The sequence below is a fragment of the Capricornis sumatraensis genome, chromosome 10 (genome assembly GCF_032405125.1).
Source record: "Capricornis sumatraensis isolate serow.1 chromosome 10, serow.2, whole genome shotgun sequence".
Lineage (NCBI taxonomy): Eukaryota > Metazoa > Chordata > Mammalia > Artiodactyla > Bovidae > Capricornis > Capricornis sumatraensis.
Window position 1 is genome coordinate 95,543,048 of NC_091078.1, and position 11,524 is coordinate 95,554,571.

At 57.1% G+C, this 11,524-nt stretch overlaps 3 protein-coding genes across 4 annotated transcripts; 2 read left to right on the plus strand and 1 right to left on the minus strand.

The window, feature by feature from the left end:
• Positions 1-69: 69 nt before the first annotated feature.
• CYB561D2 (cytochrome b561 family member D2) lies at positions 70-2,673 on the minus strand. The gene is made up of 4 exons (XM_068982881.1): positions 2,563-2,673; positions 1,987-2,135; positions 1,487-1,524; positions 70-810 (listed from the first exon to the last, which is right to left on the minus strand). The coding sequence occupies exons 2-4, from the start codon at positions 2,111-2,113 to the stop codon at positions 307-309; spliced, it is 669 nt and encodes a 222-aa protein (XP_068838982.1). The 5' UTR covers positions 2,114-2,135; positions 2,563-2,673; the 3' UTR covers positions 70-306.
• A 124-nt stretch (positions 2,674-2,797) lies between these two features.
• On the plus strand, positions 2,798-6,051 carry NPRL2 (NPR2 like, GATOR1 complex subunit). Its single transcript, XM_068982233.1, has 11 exons — positions 2,798-2,944; positions 3,477-3,568; positions 3,671-3,839; positions 3,994-4,102; positions 4,475-4,611; positions 4,703-4,800; positions 4,906-4,942; positions 5,061-5,154; positions 5,230-5,347; positions 5,621-5,763; positions 5,853-6,051. Exons 1-11 carry the CDS (start codon positions 2,867-2,869, stop codon positions 5,918-5,920), a joined length of 1,143 nt encoding a protein of 380 aa, XP_068838334.1. The 5' UTR covers positions 2,798-2,866; the 3' UTR covers positions 5,921-6,051.
• Positions 6,052-7,685: 1,634 nt separating this feature from the next.
• Positions 7,686-11,472, plus strand: ZMYND10 (zinc finger MYND-type containing 10). 2 transcript variants are annotated; one of them, XM_068982605.1, is made up of 12 exons: positions 7,686-7,777; positions 8,045-8,153; positions 9,078-9,194; positions 9,320-9,373; positions 9,495-9,629; positions 9,721-9,809; positions 9,899-9,999; positions 10,309-10,481; positions 10,739-10,864; positions 10,950-11,071; positions 11,191-11,316; positions 11,397-11,472. In XM_068982605.1, the coding sequence occupies exons 1-12, from the start codon at positions 7,686-7,688 to the stop codon at positions 11,470-11,472; spliced, it is 1,320 nt and encodes a 439-aa protein (XP_068838706.1). The 2 variants fall into 2 exon arrangements, with proteins under 2 accessions (XP_068838706.1, XP_068838708.1); XM_068982607.1 differs by lacking the exon at positions 9,899-9,999 and having other exon boundaries at positions 9,721-9,823; positions 10,228-10,481.
• The last annotated feature ends 52 nt before the right edge of the window (positions 11,473-11,524 follow it).

Consider the following 11,524-nt stretch of genomic DNA (forward strand, 5'->3'; position numbering starts at 1 on the left):
ATTTTACTTTCTTCTCTTCTGTAATTTCTGGACATACCAGCAAAAGTTGAGTTGCTGGGGGTGGAGGACAGTCTTGCAACCCCGACTTCATCCAGGCACATGATGCATAAACTCCTCTGGGACGGTAGAGAAGGAAGGAATGGGGAGGCACCGCAGCATGAGGAGCAAGTAACAGTGTCACACGCAGGACTCCGGCTGCCCCAGGGCCTGAGGTGTCCCGTGAGCGAGCTGAGGGAGTCCAGGAGGCCTCAAACCCGGCTCCCAAGCTGAGGGGCAAATCCAGGCTTTCCCAAGGCTGGGAAGAGTTCACGGCTGGATCCTCTTGCGGTACAGGTAGGCGTTGCTCACCTGGTTCATAATGACCAAGCTGGTAATGACAGGGCAAAGCACAGCCAGGTACCAGACCCCACCGGTGACTGTGGCAGTGAACCAGAGTGAGCACATGCCCAACAAGAGGCTGGCACCCCCTAGAAGGTAGCCCACCAATCCCGAAGTGGCATGGTACAGCTTAAGCTTGGCCAGGGGCCATCGAGGCAGCAATTTGGGGTAGAGCAGCCCCACCCCACCCGAGCACTGCAGCCCTGCCCACAGCACAGCTAGCAGCCCTGCCCGCCCGTGCCACGTGGCCAGGTGGGCTTTGCCGAGCTGTTCCTTGTGGAGGATGACAAGGCCCAGGCCCAGCAATGCACACAGCAAGGCCAGAAGCTGCAGAACCCAGTGGCAACGCGCTCGGCCCTTTCGTGAAAGGGAGCGCAGCAACGAACTCTCAGGAGAGAACACCAGCAATGCCTCGGTCATCAGGAAAGAGAACTGCGGAGACAGAGAGAGGACACTAAATGGGAGTGCTGCCAAGCAGAAGGGCAGAGTTTTCGATGAACCTAAGCTGCCAGCCAGTGTGGGCTGACTGCCCTTTATTCTCTCTCCCAGTGACAAGAGTATTCGGTGGGGCAAGAGTGGAAAACCATCTGGGACAGAACATGTGTTCTGAGTAACCGCAAGAGGTACCTCTTCACACTTCTTCCTGGGTGCTACTCTGAAATGTCATCTCTGCTATGTTACCCAGCAAACACAAGGTTTGAGATGGGGCAGTTATAAACGATTCACAAGCTTTGTTTCCCTGACAGGCCTGGATACAATTTCTCGGCAAGAGTTGTCCACATGGGTGCACTGTTTCAGGGAATACTAGGTGCACCACTGTAAATTAAGGTGACAGGAGGCACAGGTACACCCAAATGCATATTTTAAGCCTCCCGCCTGGAAGTGGCTAAAGCATCATTTTGTACTTAGACAAAGCCCTACATCTTGATTACCCTAGCTCAAGTCTCAGATATAAACTGTGGCAGGAGTTGGAGCCTACAGTTCCTCCAACCCCACATCCCACCCTTCCAAATAGATATTAAGTGTCCATTTACATTTAAAGGCCACTAAGACCACCCTCAGCTGTACTCCTTCCCACCCCTAAGAGCTGGCCAGGTTCACTACTTACAGCCAAAGACATAAGCACAGGGTGCCAGGAGAAGAGACCTGGAATGAGAAGAGGAAGACTTGTGAGGCTCAAACAAGAAGAACCCAGCCACACCAATCCCCACAGGCTGAGGAAAATGAGCAGCCCATCACCCAAGGAGGTGCTGCCAAAATGCAAGCTCCCTCTTACTGCAACAAGCTGACCCCATATCTATTCTCTCTTCCTGGACCCTCCCTGGATCAGAGGCCACCCTTCACCCTTCTCTCAGCCCTCCCTCTTTCCCTCTGTACTTTGCAAGAGGCAGCCAAGTGCAGCATTCAGACAACAGAAGCCAGGTACTCTGTGGGGCCTGGCCAAGCTGGCAGAGCCCTCACTCTCATCACTCTGCTTATCCCTCCAGCACGGCATGGCCCTCAGCCAGCCAGGCCTTTCCCAAGAGTCAGACCCAAGGCTTCCTATTGCCCCTGCTCCCCAGGAAAACTGACAGTTCCCAAAAGTCAGTAATTATGCATTCTACTTACTGGAGCCAGGCCTGGCAAGTACAGCCACAAAGATGGTGAAGCCCAAGGCCACAAGGTGGGCAGCAGCCCCGGAGGCAGTGCGCAGAGCTCGGTATATGTGTGACTCGGTCTCCACAGAAAGGGCCATGATCAAACAGGCCGGCTGTAGCCTGAAAGCATAGCAGAGTGAGCAAGGGCCTCTGGTGCCTGCTGTCCACTCTTCTCACTGGAGCAAGGGTGGCGAAGCAGGAATGCCACTCTCTTCCAAAGAGTTAAGGTAGGAAGGGACAGCATTAAGGCAGGGCCCAGGAATAGTCGCGGGCTGGTGGCCTGTCAGCGTGTATCCGCATCTGAATTGGCACTGATCACTGGTCCGTCCACCTTCCAGATAAGATACGCAAGGCCGTGTAATAGACTACAAATCCCAGAATGCGCCACGCCGTCGCAGGACGGGAGCGCCTGCTGGAGGGGCGTGAAGCACTATGGGAACTGTAGTTCCAGGTTGCGTCGAAATTACAGCCTGAATCGCTTTGAGCACACCCTTCCCACGTGCAGCTGGCTTGCTGCCTCTACACGCCAGGGATTCGCCTGCCTCACCCGCAGCGCCGACCCGAGGAGGTGGTTCAGTCCCGAACAAGTGGGATTCTCCGGGCGCTAGCAGCGCGCCCTGCCGCTCCGCCGCTTAACTTCCGGGTGCGACGCCTACCCACCCGGGACTTCCTGGGACTGTTCGCAGCCACACGGCCGAGTTGCGCTGCGCAGGCGCTGTTGAGCAGATGGCCTCACGGGTGTATCAGTGCGCAGGCGTGCCTGAGCTGGCGGCCCAAGCCTCCGGTCTTGTTTCTGACAGGTGCTCCCAGGAACAGAGGTGCCAGCTACAGACCCCGGCCCCACTAGCGCCATGGGCAGCAGCTGCCGCATCGAATGCATATTCTTCAGCGAGTTTCACCCTACGCTGGGACCCAAGATCACCTATCAGGTGCTATCCGGGCTCGCGGGACAATGGGGGATAGAGGGACGCTCCGGGGAGTTCAGTCAGTTGCCTGGAAGCGAGGGAACCCCGTGCCCCGTGCTACACGCAGGCACGCCGCTCCCTCGTTCGCGGGGAATCGTGAACCACAAGTATATTCAAACCCAGTCCCAGGCTCCCGGTATGGCACAGCAAACAAACATCACATAGGCAGTGATTGTGGAAAATGGGGCTGTGTGGGCCCAAGGGAGGTGCCAGGTCCTATGAGAGGTGTGAGTGGTGATCCACTAGTATCCCTGCATGCATAGACATTTAGGTGTGGGAGGAGTGCGCCAGCTGAAGGGAACAGCATATGCAAAAGCCAGGAGGTAGGTGAAAACATAATGTGTGTGTGGAAACACAAAGTTGGAGTAGGCCTGGGTGGATGGGAGAGAGGAGAAACCCTGGAGAAGAGAGCTTAGGTCTTGAAGGTCACCCTATGTACTCTGCCTAGTCTCTGTACTAGGTCCTCTAAGGGGCTTCTTGTCACTTCCTTCCACAGGTCCCTGAGGACTTCATCTCCCGGGAGCTGTTTGACACCGTCCAGGTGTACATCATCACCAAGCCAGAGCTGCAGAACAAGCTCATCACTGTGTGAGCCCCTAGCTGGGAAGTAGGGAGGGTTCCCAAGGAGGAGTGGACAGACCTGGGGACAGGAGGAGATTGATTTTCTTCCTACCTGTTCCCCTCGTCCAGCACAGCCATGGAGAAGAAACTGATAGGCTGCCCTGTGTGCATCGAGCACAAGAAGTATAGCCGCAATGCCCTGCTGTTCAACTTAGGCTTCGTGTGTGATGCCCAAGCCAAGACCTGTGCCCTTGAGCCCATCGTCAAAAAGCTGGCTGGCTACCTGACCACACTGGAGGTCTGCAACACAATGGGCTCGGGTGGATGGGCAGGCAGAGTTAGGGAAGTTGTTCGCATGTCTCCAAAGCCCTCCAGACCTGGGAACCTGCGAGGGCAGGGTGCCAGCCAAGGGTCCTGGGATGTGCCCACCATCTTGTCCACGCCCCATTCAGCTAGAGAGCAGCTTCGTGTCCACGGAGGAGAGCAAGCAGAAGTTGGTGCCCATCATGACCATCCTGCTGGAGGAGCTAAATGCCTCAGGCCGGTGCACCCTGCCTATCGGTATGGCCCGGCCTCTATAAGGACAGCAGAGGGGTCGAGGAGGGGTGGGAAAGTGGCAGAGGAAGGTGGGCCCAGTCAAGGACAAGACTGGTGAACAAATTGGTGGTCAGGAAATAGCCATGAGCTTGGCTGACGATGTCCAGGGTCTAGTGGACGATCGGGTTGGGGAGGGGGAGGCCAGTAGAGTTCCCTGGCTCTGCTCCCTGAACATGTTTCTTCCCCTGAATGGACCTCAGTCTCTTGCTCCATAAAAGGAGGAGATTGGTCCTACCCAGAGCCACCTGTCTGCCTCAGGGGTGGCTGGGAGGACTGCCTGATAATTGAAGGCCTCCTGGAAGAGTTGGCACTGAGGATATGGGGGGTCCCCTGCAGATGAGTCCAACACCATCCACTTGAAGGTGATTGAGCAGCGGCCTGACCCTCCCGTGGCCCAGGAGTATGATGTGCCTGTCTTTACCAAAGACAAGGAGGATTTCTTCAACTCACAGTGGGACCTCACCACACAGCAGGTGTGCTCGCCCGCCCCGGCCATCATGACATGCGGCTGGCCACAGCCCTGGCCTCATCCCGCTTCTACTGAACCTGTTCTTCCCTGCCCAGATCCTGCCCTACATTGACGGTTTCCGCCACGTCCAGAAGATCTCAGCTGAGGCAGACGTGGAGCTCAACTTGGTGCGCATTGCCATCCAGAACCTGCTGTGAGTGGGGCGCAGTGGTTTAGCAGTCAGGAGGAACCCGGGGCCCTGAGTGTAGGCACTGGGAAGGCATGGCCCTCAGAAGCTGAGCACTACTGTTTCCCCCAGGTACTATGGCGTTGTGACACTGGTGTCCATCCTCCAGGTAGGTGAGTCTGGGGTCTGATTAAGTGGAGACTGGATCATGTGACTGGGCCCAACTGGGGAAGTGTCAGACTTCCAAGCCCCTTACTCAAGCCCCTGTGCCGCCTACTATCCTCCAGTACTCCAATGTGTACTGCCCGACACCTAAAGTCCAGGACCTGGTAGACGACAAGTCCCTGCAGGAAGCGTGTCTATCTTACGTGACCAAGCAAGGTATTGGCAGGCTCTGGGGGAGGCCATCTCAGGGAGGGCAGGGCCACCTGGAGAGCTGACCCTTGATGCCTGCAGGGCACAAGAGGGCCAGTCTCCGGGATGTATTCCAGTTGTACTGCAGCCTGAGCCCGGGCACTACTGTGAGAGATCTCATTGGCCGCCACCCGCAACAGCTACAGCACGTTGATGAACGGTCAGAGGGTCCTACCCCTTGAAGCGTGAGGGGTTTGCCTGAGGGGAGATACATTCTCTGTGTCTCTCTGGAACTCTGAGTCAGAGAGAAAGCAGGAGACACCTAGTGAGCAGAATCACATGGCACTGCTAATCCAGGAAGGCTTCCTGGAGGTAGTGGGTTTTGGAGACCAGTCTGGTCATGGAAACAAAACCGGAGGGAGGGGAGACTGGCCTGGCTAGAAGGAAGCCTGGCCCAGAGCATCACCTCTTTCTTACTTGACACTCATCCCAGGAAGCTGATCCAGTTTGGGCTTATGAAGAACCTCATCCGGCGACTACAGAAGTATCCTGTGCGGGTGTCTCGGGATGAGCGGAGCCACCCTGCCAGGCTTTACACAGGCTGCCACAGCTATGATGAGATCTGTTGCAAGACAGGTAGAAGCAGGCAGGACCACTGAGGTGGGTCAGGGCAGCATGGCCAACCCCCCAAAGGCTGCTGACCTCACCTCTACCACACCATACAGGCATGAGCTACCAAGAGCTAGATGAACGGCTGGAAAATGACCCCAACATCATCATCTGCTGGAAGTGAGGCTGGTGGCGGCTGGACAAGGCATGCAGCTATGGCTACTCTCTTCTGCTAAGCCCTGCCTGGTGCATGAGGACTAGATCAGAAAACCAGTCCATACTGTCCTAAGGTTGACCCTCATTTCTGTAAATAAAGTCATCCATTTCAACCTACCTTTATTGAAGACTGCCTCTGAGCCAGCCACCAGAGAGAACCAGCAGTGAATGAAATAGCCGTGGTCCTGGCACCCTGGAGCGCCATCTGGTGGGCAGAACCGACAATGGGCACGTAAAAGTGCCCACTAATTATAAACTGAAATAATCAGCCAGAAAGAAACAATCAGAAAGCTGAGATGAAAAGTGAGTTGGGATGGGAGCTGAGACTGCTCTGTATTAGATAGGCAAGGAAGGCTTAGCTGAACCAAACCCTGAAGAAGGAAGAATACACCAGGCAGAAGTAACAGGTGTAAAAGCCCTGAATCAAAATCTGCTTTGGGATATGTGAGGAAGCCACGGGAAGCCCATGGGACTGGAACATAGAGGGCAAGGGGGAGCGGGGCAAGAAACAAAGTCAGGAGGTAGGAGAGGAGGCAAAAGCCTGATTCTGCAGAGCTATGGATGAGCTGCTTTGGACATCTGAAATCTCTGACATCTATCCGTCGCTCAGTGGTGTGCACTCTTTTGTGACCCCATGCACTGTAGCCCACCAGGCTGCTCTGTCGGTGGAGTTCTCCAGGCAAGAATACTGGAAAAGTTGCCATTTTCTTCTCCAGGGGATCTTTCTGACCCAAAGATTGAACCTGGGTCTCCTGCACTTCAGGCAGATTCCTTACCATCTGAGCCACCGTAGTATTCAATGTTTTGAGGGCCAGAGGCAGCCAGATCCACTGTCATGTGAGGAAGGAATGTCTCATGTACAAATTTTTTTTTTTTCCTGGCCATGCTGCATGTGGGATCTTAATTCCCCAACCAGTTATCAAATCCACACTCCCTGCACTGGAATCGTGGAGTTGTTAATCACTGAACTATCGGGGAAGTCCCTCATGTACACCTTTAAAAGACTCCTGGTGGGAATTCCCTGGAGGTCCAGTGGTTAGGACTCCATCCAGGCTCTTAAACTGCCAAGGGCTGGGGTTCGATCCCTGGTCAGGGAAATAAGATCCCACATGCTACAAGGCAGGGGAAAGGTCAGGAAAGTCAAGGGTGGAAATGGGTCCAGTATCAGTAACATGAGAGGTGATGGCAGCCCGGAGTAGGAAGGAGAGAAGTTGTGAGCCCTGCGCAGTATTTTGGGGATAGAGCCAACGAGGTAGAGCTGGACGCCAGAAATGCTGGAGCGAGGAGGACACAGAGAGGAGTATCAAATGTGGGCGGAAAGGGAGCAGCTACTGGGAGAGCTGGTGGGGGGCGGGCCGACTTGACATCCATCTGACGAGGGAGCCTAGGATGCAGGAGTCTGGAACCCTCGAGTTGCAGCCGATTGTGAGCGAGAAAGCACTGGGAGTCCAAAGAGTTGCTGCCCGCAGCCTGACTAGCAGGCAAGACGCTGGCGGGTGGGGACCCAGCGCGGGTCGGGGGGGGCGCGCCCAGGTAGCACTGCGCAGGCGCCGAGCTTACCGTTTCCATGGCGGCGAGGACTCACGCGCAGCAACCGCTCCGCAACCGTAGGGTCCCAGACTTCGGCCCCGCGGGAGACCGTGGTCCCCGAGCGTGTCAGCATCGCCACCCCAGAGCCAGCTGCTGCCCGTGGAGAGCCAGACCCCACCTTCACGCTCTCACGCTGCGGAGACATGGGCGACCTGGAGCTGCTGCTGCCGGGCGAGGCTGACGTGCTAGTACGGGGACTGCGCAGCTTCCAGCTGCGCGATATGGGCTCCAGAGGGTGAGGCCGCTGAATACAGGGTCAGGTGGCGTCATGGGGTCAGAGTCCTTGAGTTGGGGGAGTGTGGGCCAGAGTCCTTTGGAGGGAGGGTTTGCCCAGCGTGGAGGGGCCCATAAGGTGGGGAGGAAAAGCTCTCTGAGATAGGGTTATATGGTCCTGAGCCACCTTGGACCCCTCAGAATCGGGTTAGGCTTCAATAGCACCCAGCCCCGACCCCCGCTCTTACTGCACAGATGTGCACCCACATGCACATACAACCCGGGGCAGGTGGAACCAGCAGCATGAGAACCTGGAGAAACTGAACATGCAGGCCATCCTCGATGCCACGGCCAGCCAGGGCGAGCCCATCCAGGAGCTGCTGGTCACCCATGGGAAGGTACGCTGGAATCACAGGCAGGGTTCCTGCCTTTTCACCGCTCCACACCCCACCACCACTCTACCCTCTCAGAAACTGGGTGCCTACACTTCCCTCTGACTGGCACCTCGGTCCTCCCCAAAGGAGAAAGAAGAGTGTGTTACACATTTGATTTAGCACCCCTATGGGACAGGACCCTGGCATGCCTGGTGGGGAGCAGGGTACAAGTTGATTAGGGAGATAGTCCTGGATCCTAGAACAACCTAGGCTGTAGGGGGAGGGCCCAGGTTCTAAAGGCATTCCTGACTAGCCTGTCAGGCTAGAGAGGGGCCCCCAGTGAAGTGGGGCGGAACTTTGGCATAGAAGGGGGCAACCTCCCCAACACGAGAGAGGGAGTTAGAAACCAGGAGTTGGCTTGACTGGGATGTGAGCCAGGAGGTGGCACCAGTAGATGACCTGAATCATCACTGACAAAAGGGTTCCTCTACAAGGGAAAAGTGGAGCCCCCTACTGGTGGGGTGGGGTAGGAATAGGGCACTGTGAAGGGGCCGGAGAAAAGTGAGGCCAAGGCACACAAAAGCCTCCGAAGATCAGAGAACAAAGACAAGAGAGGGCATGAGCAGGAGGCATGAGCAGGAGGCTTGCCTGAGGGTGCACTTGGATGGGGGAGTGGGGGCAAGGGCTCAAGTGCAGAGGGAGCATGGCAGCCTGGGGACAAGGCAAGGACCAATCCATATGAAGCCTGGGGGATGGAGACCCTCCCAGAGGTGTTGGAGGCAGCTGGAAATGAAGGTTCAAGGTGCAGGAGAGAGGTTTGGGAAGGAATTCATGGGGCATAGGAGAGCCTAAGGGTCCTCGGGAGTTTGGAGGGCTGAACTGGGTTGACCTGTTAGCAGGCCAAGACAGGCCCATCTCACCCCTTGTCCGCTGCCCTCCCCCTCAAAGATCCCGACGCTGGTGGAAGAGCTGATTGCAGTGGAGATGTGGAAGCAGAAGGTCTTCCCTGTGCTGTGCAAGCTGGAGGACTTCAAGCCCCAGAACACGTTTCCCATATACATGGTGGTAAGCGGGGCCGTCGGTGCATACCCCCAGCTGCCCCTTCAGAGGGCCCTGAACTAGAGAGGGTGGCTGGTAGCCCGTATCCTGCTCTCAGCGCTCCAGGCCCCATCCTCCTCTTTATGTGACAGTTACACCACGAGGCCTCCATCATCAACCTCCTGGAGACAGTGTTCTTCCACAAGGTGAGGCAGCCGCCTTGCCCATTGGCTACTGCCCTCGGCGAGAGTCTGGCAGTGAGGGGGGGTTGTGTCTGTGTGGCCAGAGCATCAGAGCCAGGTCGTTTCCCCGCCTCCTGCCCTTCAGGAGGTGTGCGAGTCAGCAGAGGACACCGTCTTGGACCTGGTGGACTACTGCCACCGCAAACTGACTCTCCTGGTGGCCCAGAGTGGCCGTGGTGCCCCCCCTGAGGAGGAGTCCCAGTACAGCAGCCCCATGCAGGTGGGCTGGAAGTTCCCTGGGGTTGGCAAGGGCTAGACCCTGGTCCCCCTTAGCTTGAACACCATGTGCCCCACCCTACCCCCCACCTCAGGAGCTGCAGAAGCAGGCAGAGCTGATGGAATTTGAGATCGCACTGAAGGCCCTCTCAGTGCTTCGCTACATCACAGACTGTGTGGATAGGTGGGCAAACCAGTCAGGCCTGGGGCCTGCAGTGGAGGGCTGGGAGCCTGGGCCTGTCACCTCCACTCACCTCCCCATCCCCATCCTAGCCTTTCCCTGAGCACCTTGAGCCGCATGCTCAGCACCCACAACCTGCCCTGTCTCCTGGTGGAATTACTGGAGCACAGTCCCTGGAGCCGGCGGGAAGGAGGTAAGGTCCTCCTCCACCCGCCTAAGCCCCAGTTCACTGCTTCCAAGACATCTTCAGGATTGATGGGGTGGGCCACTTGCAGTCAGGTAAACTTTGCCCCCTTGCCCAAAGAGAATACCAGGATGTTTCACCCACAGTGGGCCTAGACTTGGACTCTGTTTCAGGCAAGGCCTGTGTGCCCACTACTGAGGAGTCACGCGGCTCTGAAGTGAGCCCCACCCCAGTGTGGGTGTGTCCTGTGGCCCATGCAGCTCGGTCATTCAAAGAGCATGCAATGCCTGTACCCCATATGTTGGTTCCTGTTCCCAGGCAAGCTGCAGCAATTTGAGAGTGGCTGTTGGCATACAGTGACCCCCTCGGAGCAGCAAAAACTGAGCAAGTTGGATGGGCAGGTGTGGATCGCCCTATACAACCTGCTGTTAAGCCCTGAGGCCCGGGCCCGCTACTGCCTCACAAGCTTTGCCAGAGGACAGCTACTCAAGGTAGGGAACTCCTCCTACCTGAGTGTCCACAGCCCCTGCCCTGCCCTAGGTCACCCTTGATGTTTATTTTTGCCTGCCCACCTCAGCCGCAGCCCTGTCTCCACACCTTGGGCCTCAGGTGATAATAGCAGCTAGTGGGACCTGGGTCCCACTGGCTCCCTCAGCCCAGCCCAGCCCAGCCGAGCCCAGGCCCTGTCTGTTCCTCCACCCTCTGGTCAGCACCACCTCACACTGGCCTCCCCTGGACACCCTTGCAGCTTCGGGCCTTCCTCACAGACACACTGCTCGACCAGCTGCCCAACCTGTCAGACCTGCAGGGTTTCCTGGCTCACCTGGCCCTGACCGAAGCCCAGCCCCCTAAGAAGGACCTGGTGTTGGAACAGGTAGGCTCTTGGAAGTTAGTTGGTCAGGACCACTGCTCACTTGACCAGCTCCTCCTCCCTGCCACTCTCTGCTTCTCTTCCCCAGATCCCAGAAATCTGGGAGCGGCTAGAGCGAGAGAACAAAGGCAAGTGGCAGGCTATCGCCAAGCATCAGCTGCGGCATGTATTTAGCCCCTCAGAACAGGACCTGAGGCTGCAGGCGCGAAGGTGAGGCCTGCTAAGCCAGCAGAAGAGGAGAAGGGAGGCAGCGGCGTGGATGTGGGTGGGGTTGCCCCTGTCCCCCCCCACCCACAGGTCCAGCAAGTCCTTTCGGACCCTTTTTCCAGGTGGGCTGAGACCTACAGGCTGGATGTGCTCGAGGCAGTGGCTCCAGAGCGGCCCCGCTGTGCCTACTGTAGTGCAGAGGCCTCCAAGCGTTGCTCCCGGTGCCAGAATGAGTGGTATTGCTGCAGGTGAGGGCATCCTAGGACCTTGGACCCCCATTCCCATACCCCTCGGATCACTGCATCTTCACCGGCCCATTTGCCTGCAGGGAGTGCCAAGTCAAGCACTGGGAGAAGCATGGAAAGGCTTGTGTCCTGGCAGCCCAGGGGGACAGAGCCAAGTGAAGGCTGCAGCGGCTGAGGGCCAACCACCCGTGCCTACAACCCACTCGAGTGT

What these genes read in the sequence shown, in the direction of transcription:
- NPRL2 (XM_068982233.1), top strand. Translation starts at nt 2,867, where the DNA reads ATGGGCAGCAGCTGCCGCATCGAATGCATATTCTTCAGCGAGTTTCAC. An exon ending in GGGACCTCACCACACAGCAG is followed by an intron (nt 4,612 to 4,702) that starts GTGTGCTCGCCC and finishes TTCCCTGCCCAG; the next exon opens with ATCCTGCCCTACATTGACGG. An exon ending in CTACAGCACGTTGATGAACG is followed by an intron (nt 5,348 to 5,620) that starts GTCAGAGGGTCC and finishes CACTCATCCCAG; the next exon opens with GAAGCTGATCCAGTTTGGGC.
- ZMYND10 (XM_068982605.1), top strand. Translation starts at nt 7,686, where the DNA reads ATGGGCGACCTGGAGCTGCTGCTGCCGGGCGAGGCTGACGTGCTAGTA. An exon ending in TGCTGGTCACCCATGGGAAG is followed by an intron (nt 8,154 to 9,077) that starts GTACGCTGGAAT and finishes TCCCCCTCAAAG; the next exon opens with ATCCCGACGCTGGTGGAAGA. An exon ending in AGACAGTGTTCTTCCACAAG is followed by an intron (nt 9,374 to 9,494) that starts GTGAGGCAGCCG and finishes CCTGCCCTTCAG; the next exon opens with GAGGTGTGCGAGTCAGCAGA.
- CYB561D2 (XM_068982881.1), bottom strand. Translation starts at nt 2,113, where the DNA reads ATGGCCCTTTCTGTGGAGACCGAGTCACACATATACCGAGCTCTGCGC. An exon ending in ACTTGCCAGGCCTGGCTCCA is followed by an intron (nt 1,525 to 1,986) that starts GTAAGTAGAATG and finishes TTCTCATTCCAG; the next exon opens with GTCTCTTCTCCTGGCACCCT. An exon ending in CTGTGCTTATGTCTTTGGCT is followed by an intron (nt 811 to 1,486) that starts GTAAGTAGTGAA and finishes CTGTCTCCGCAG; the next exon opens with TTCTCTTTCCTGATGACCGA.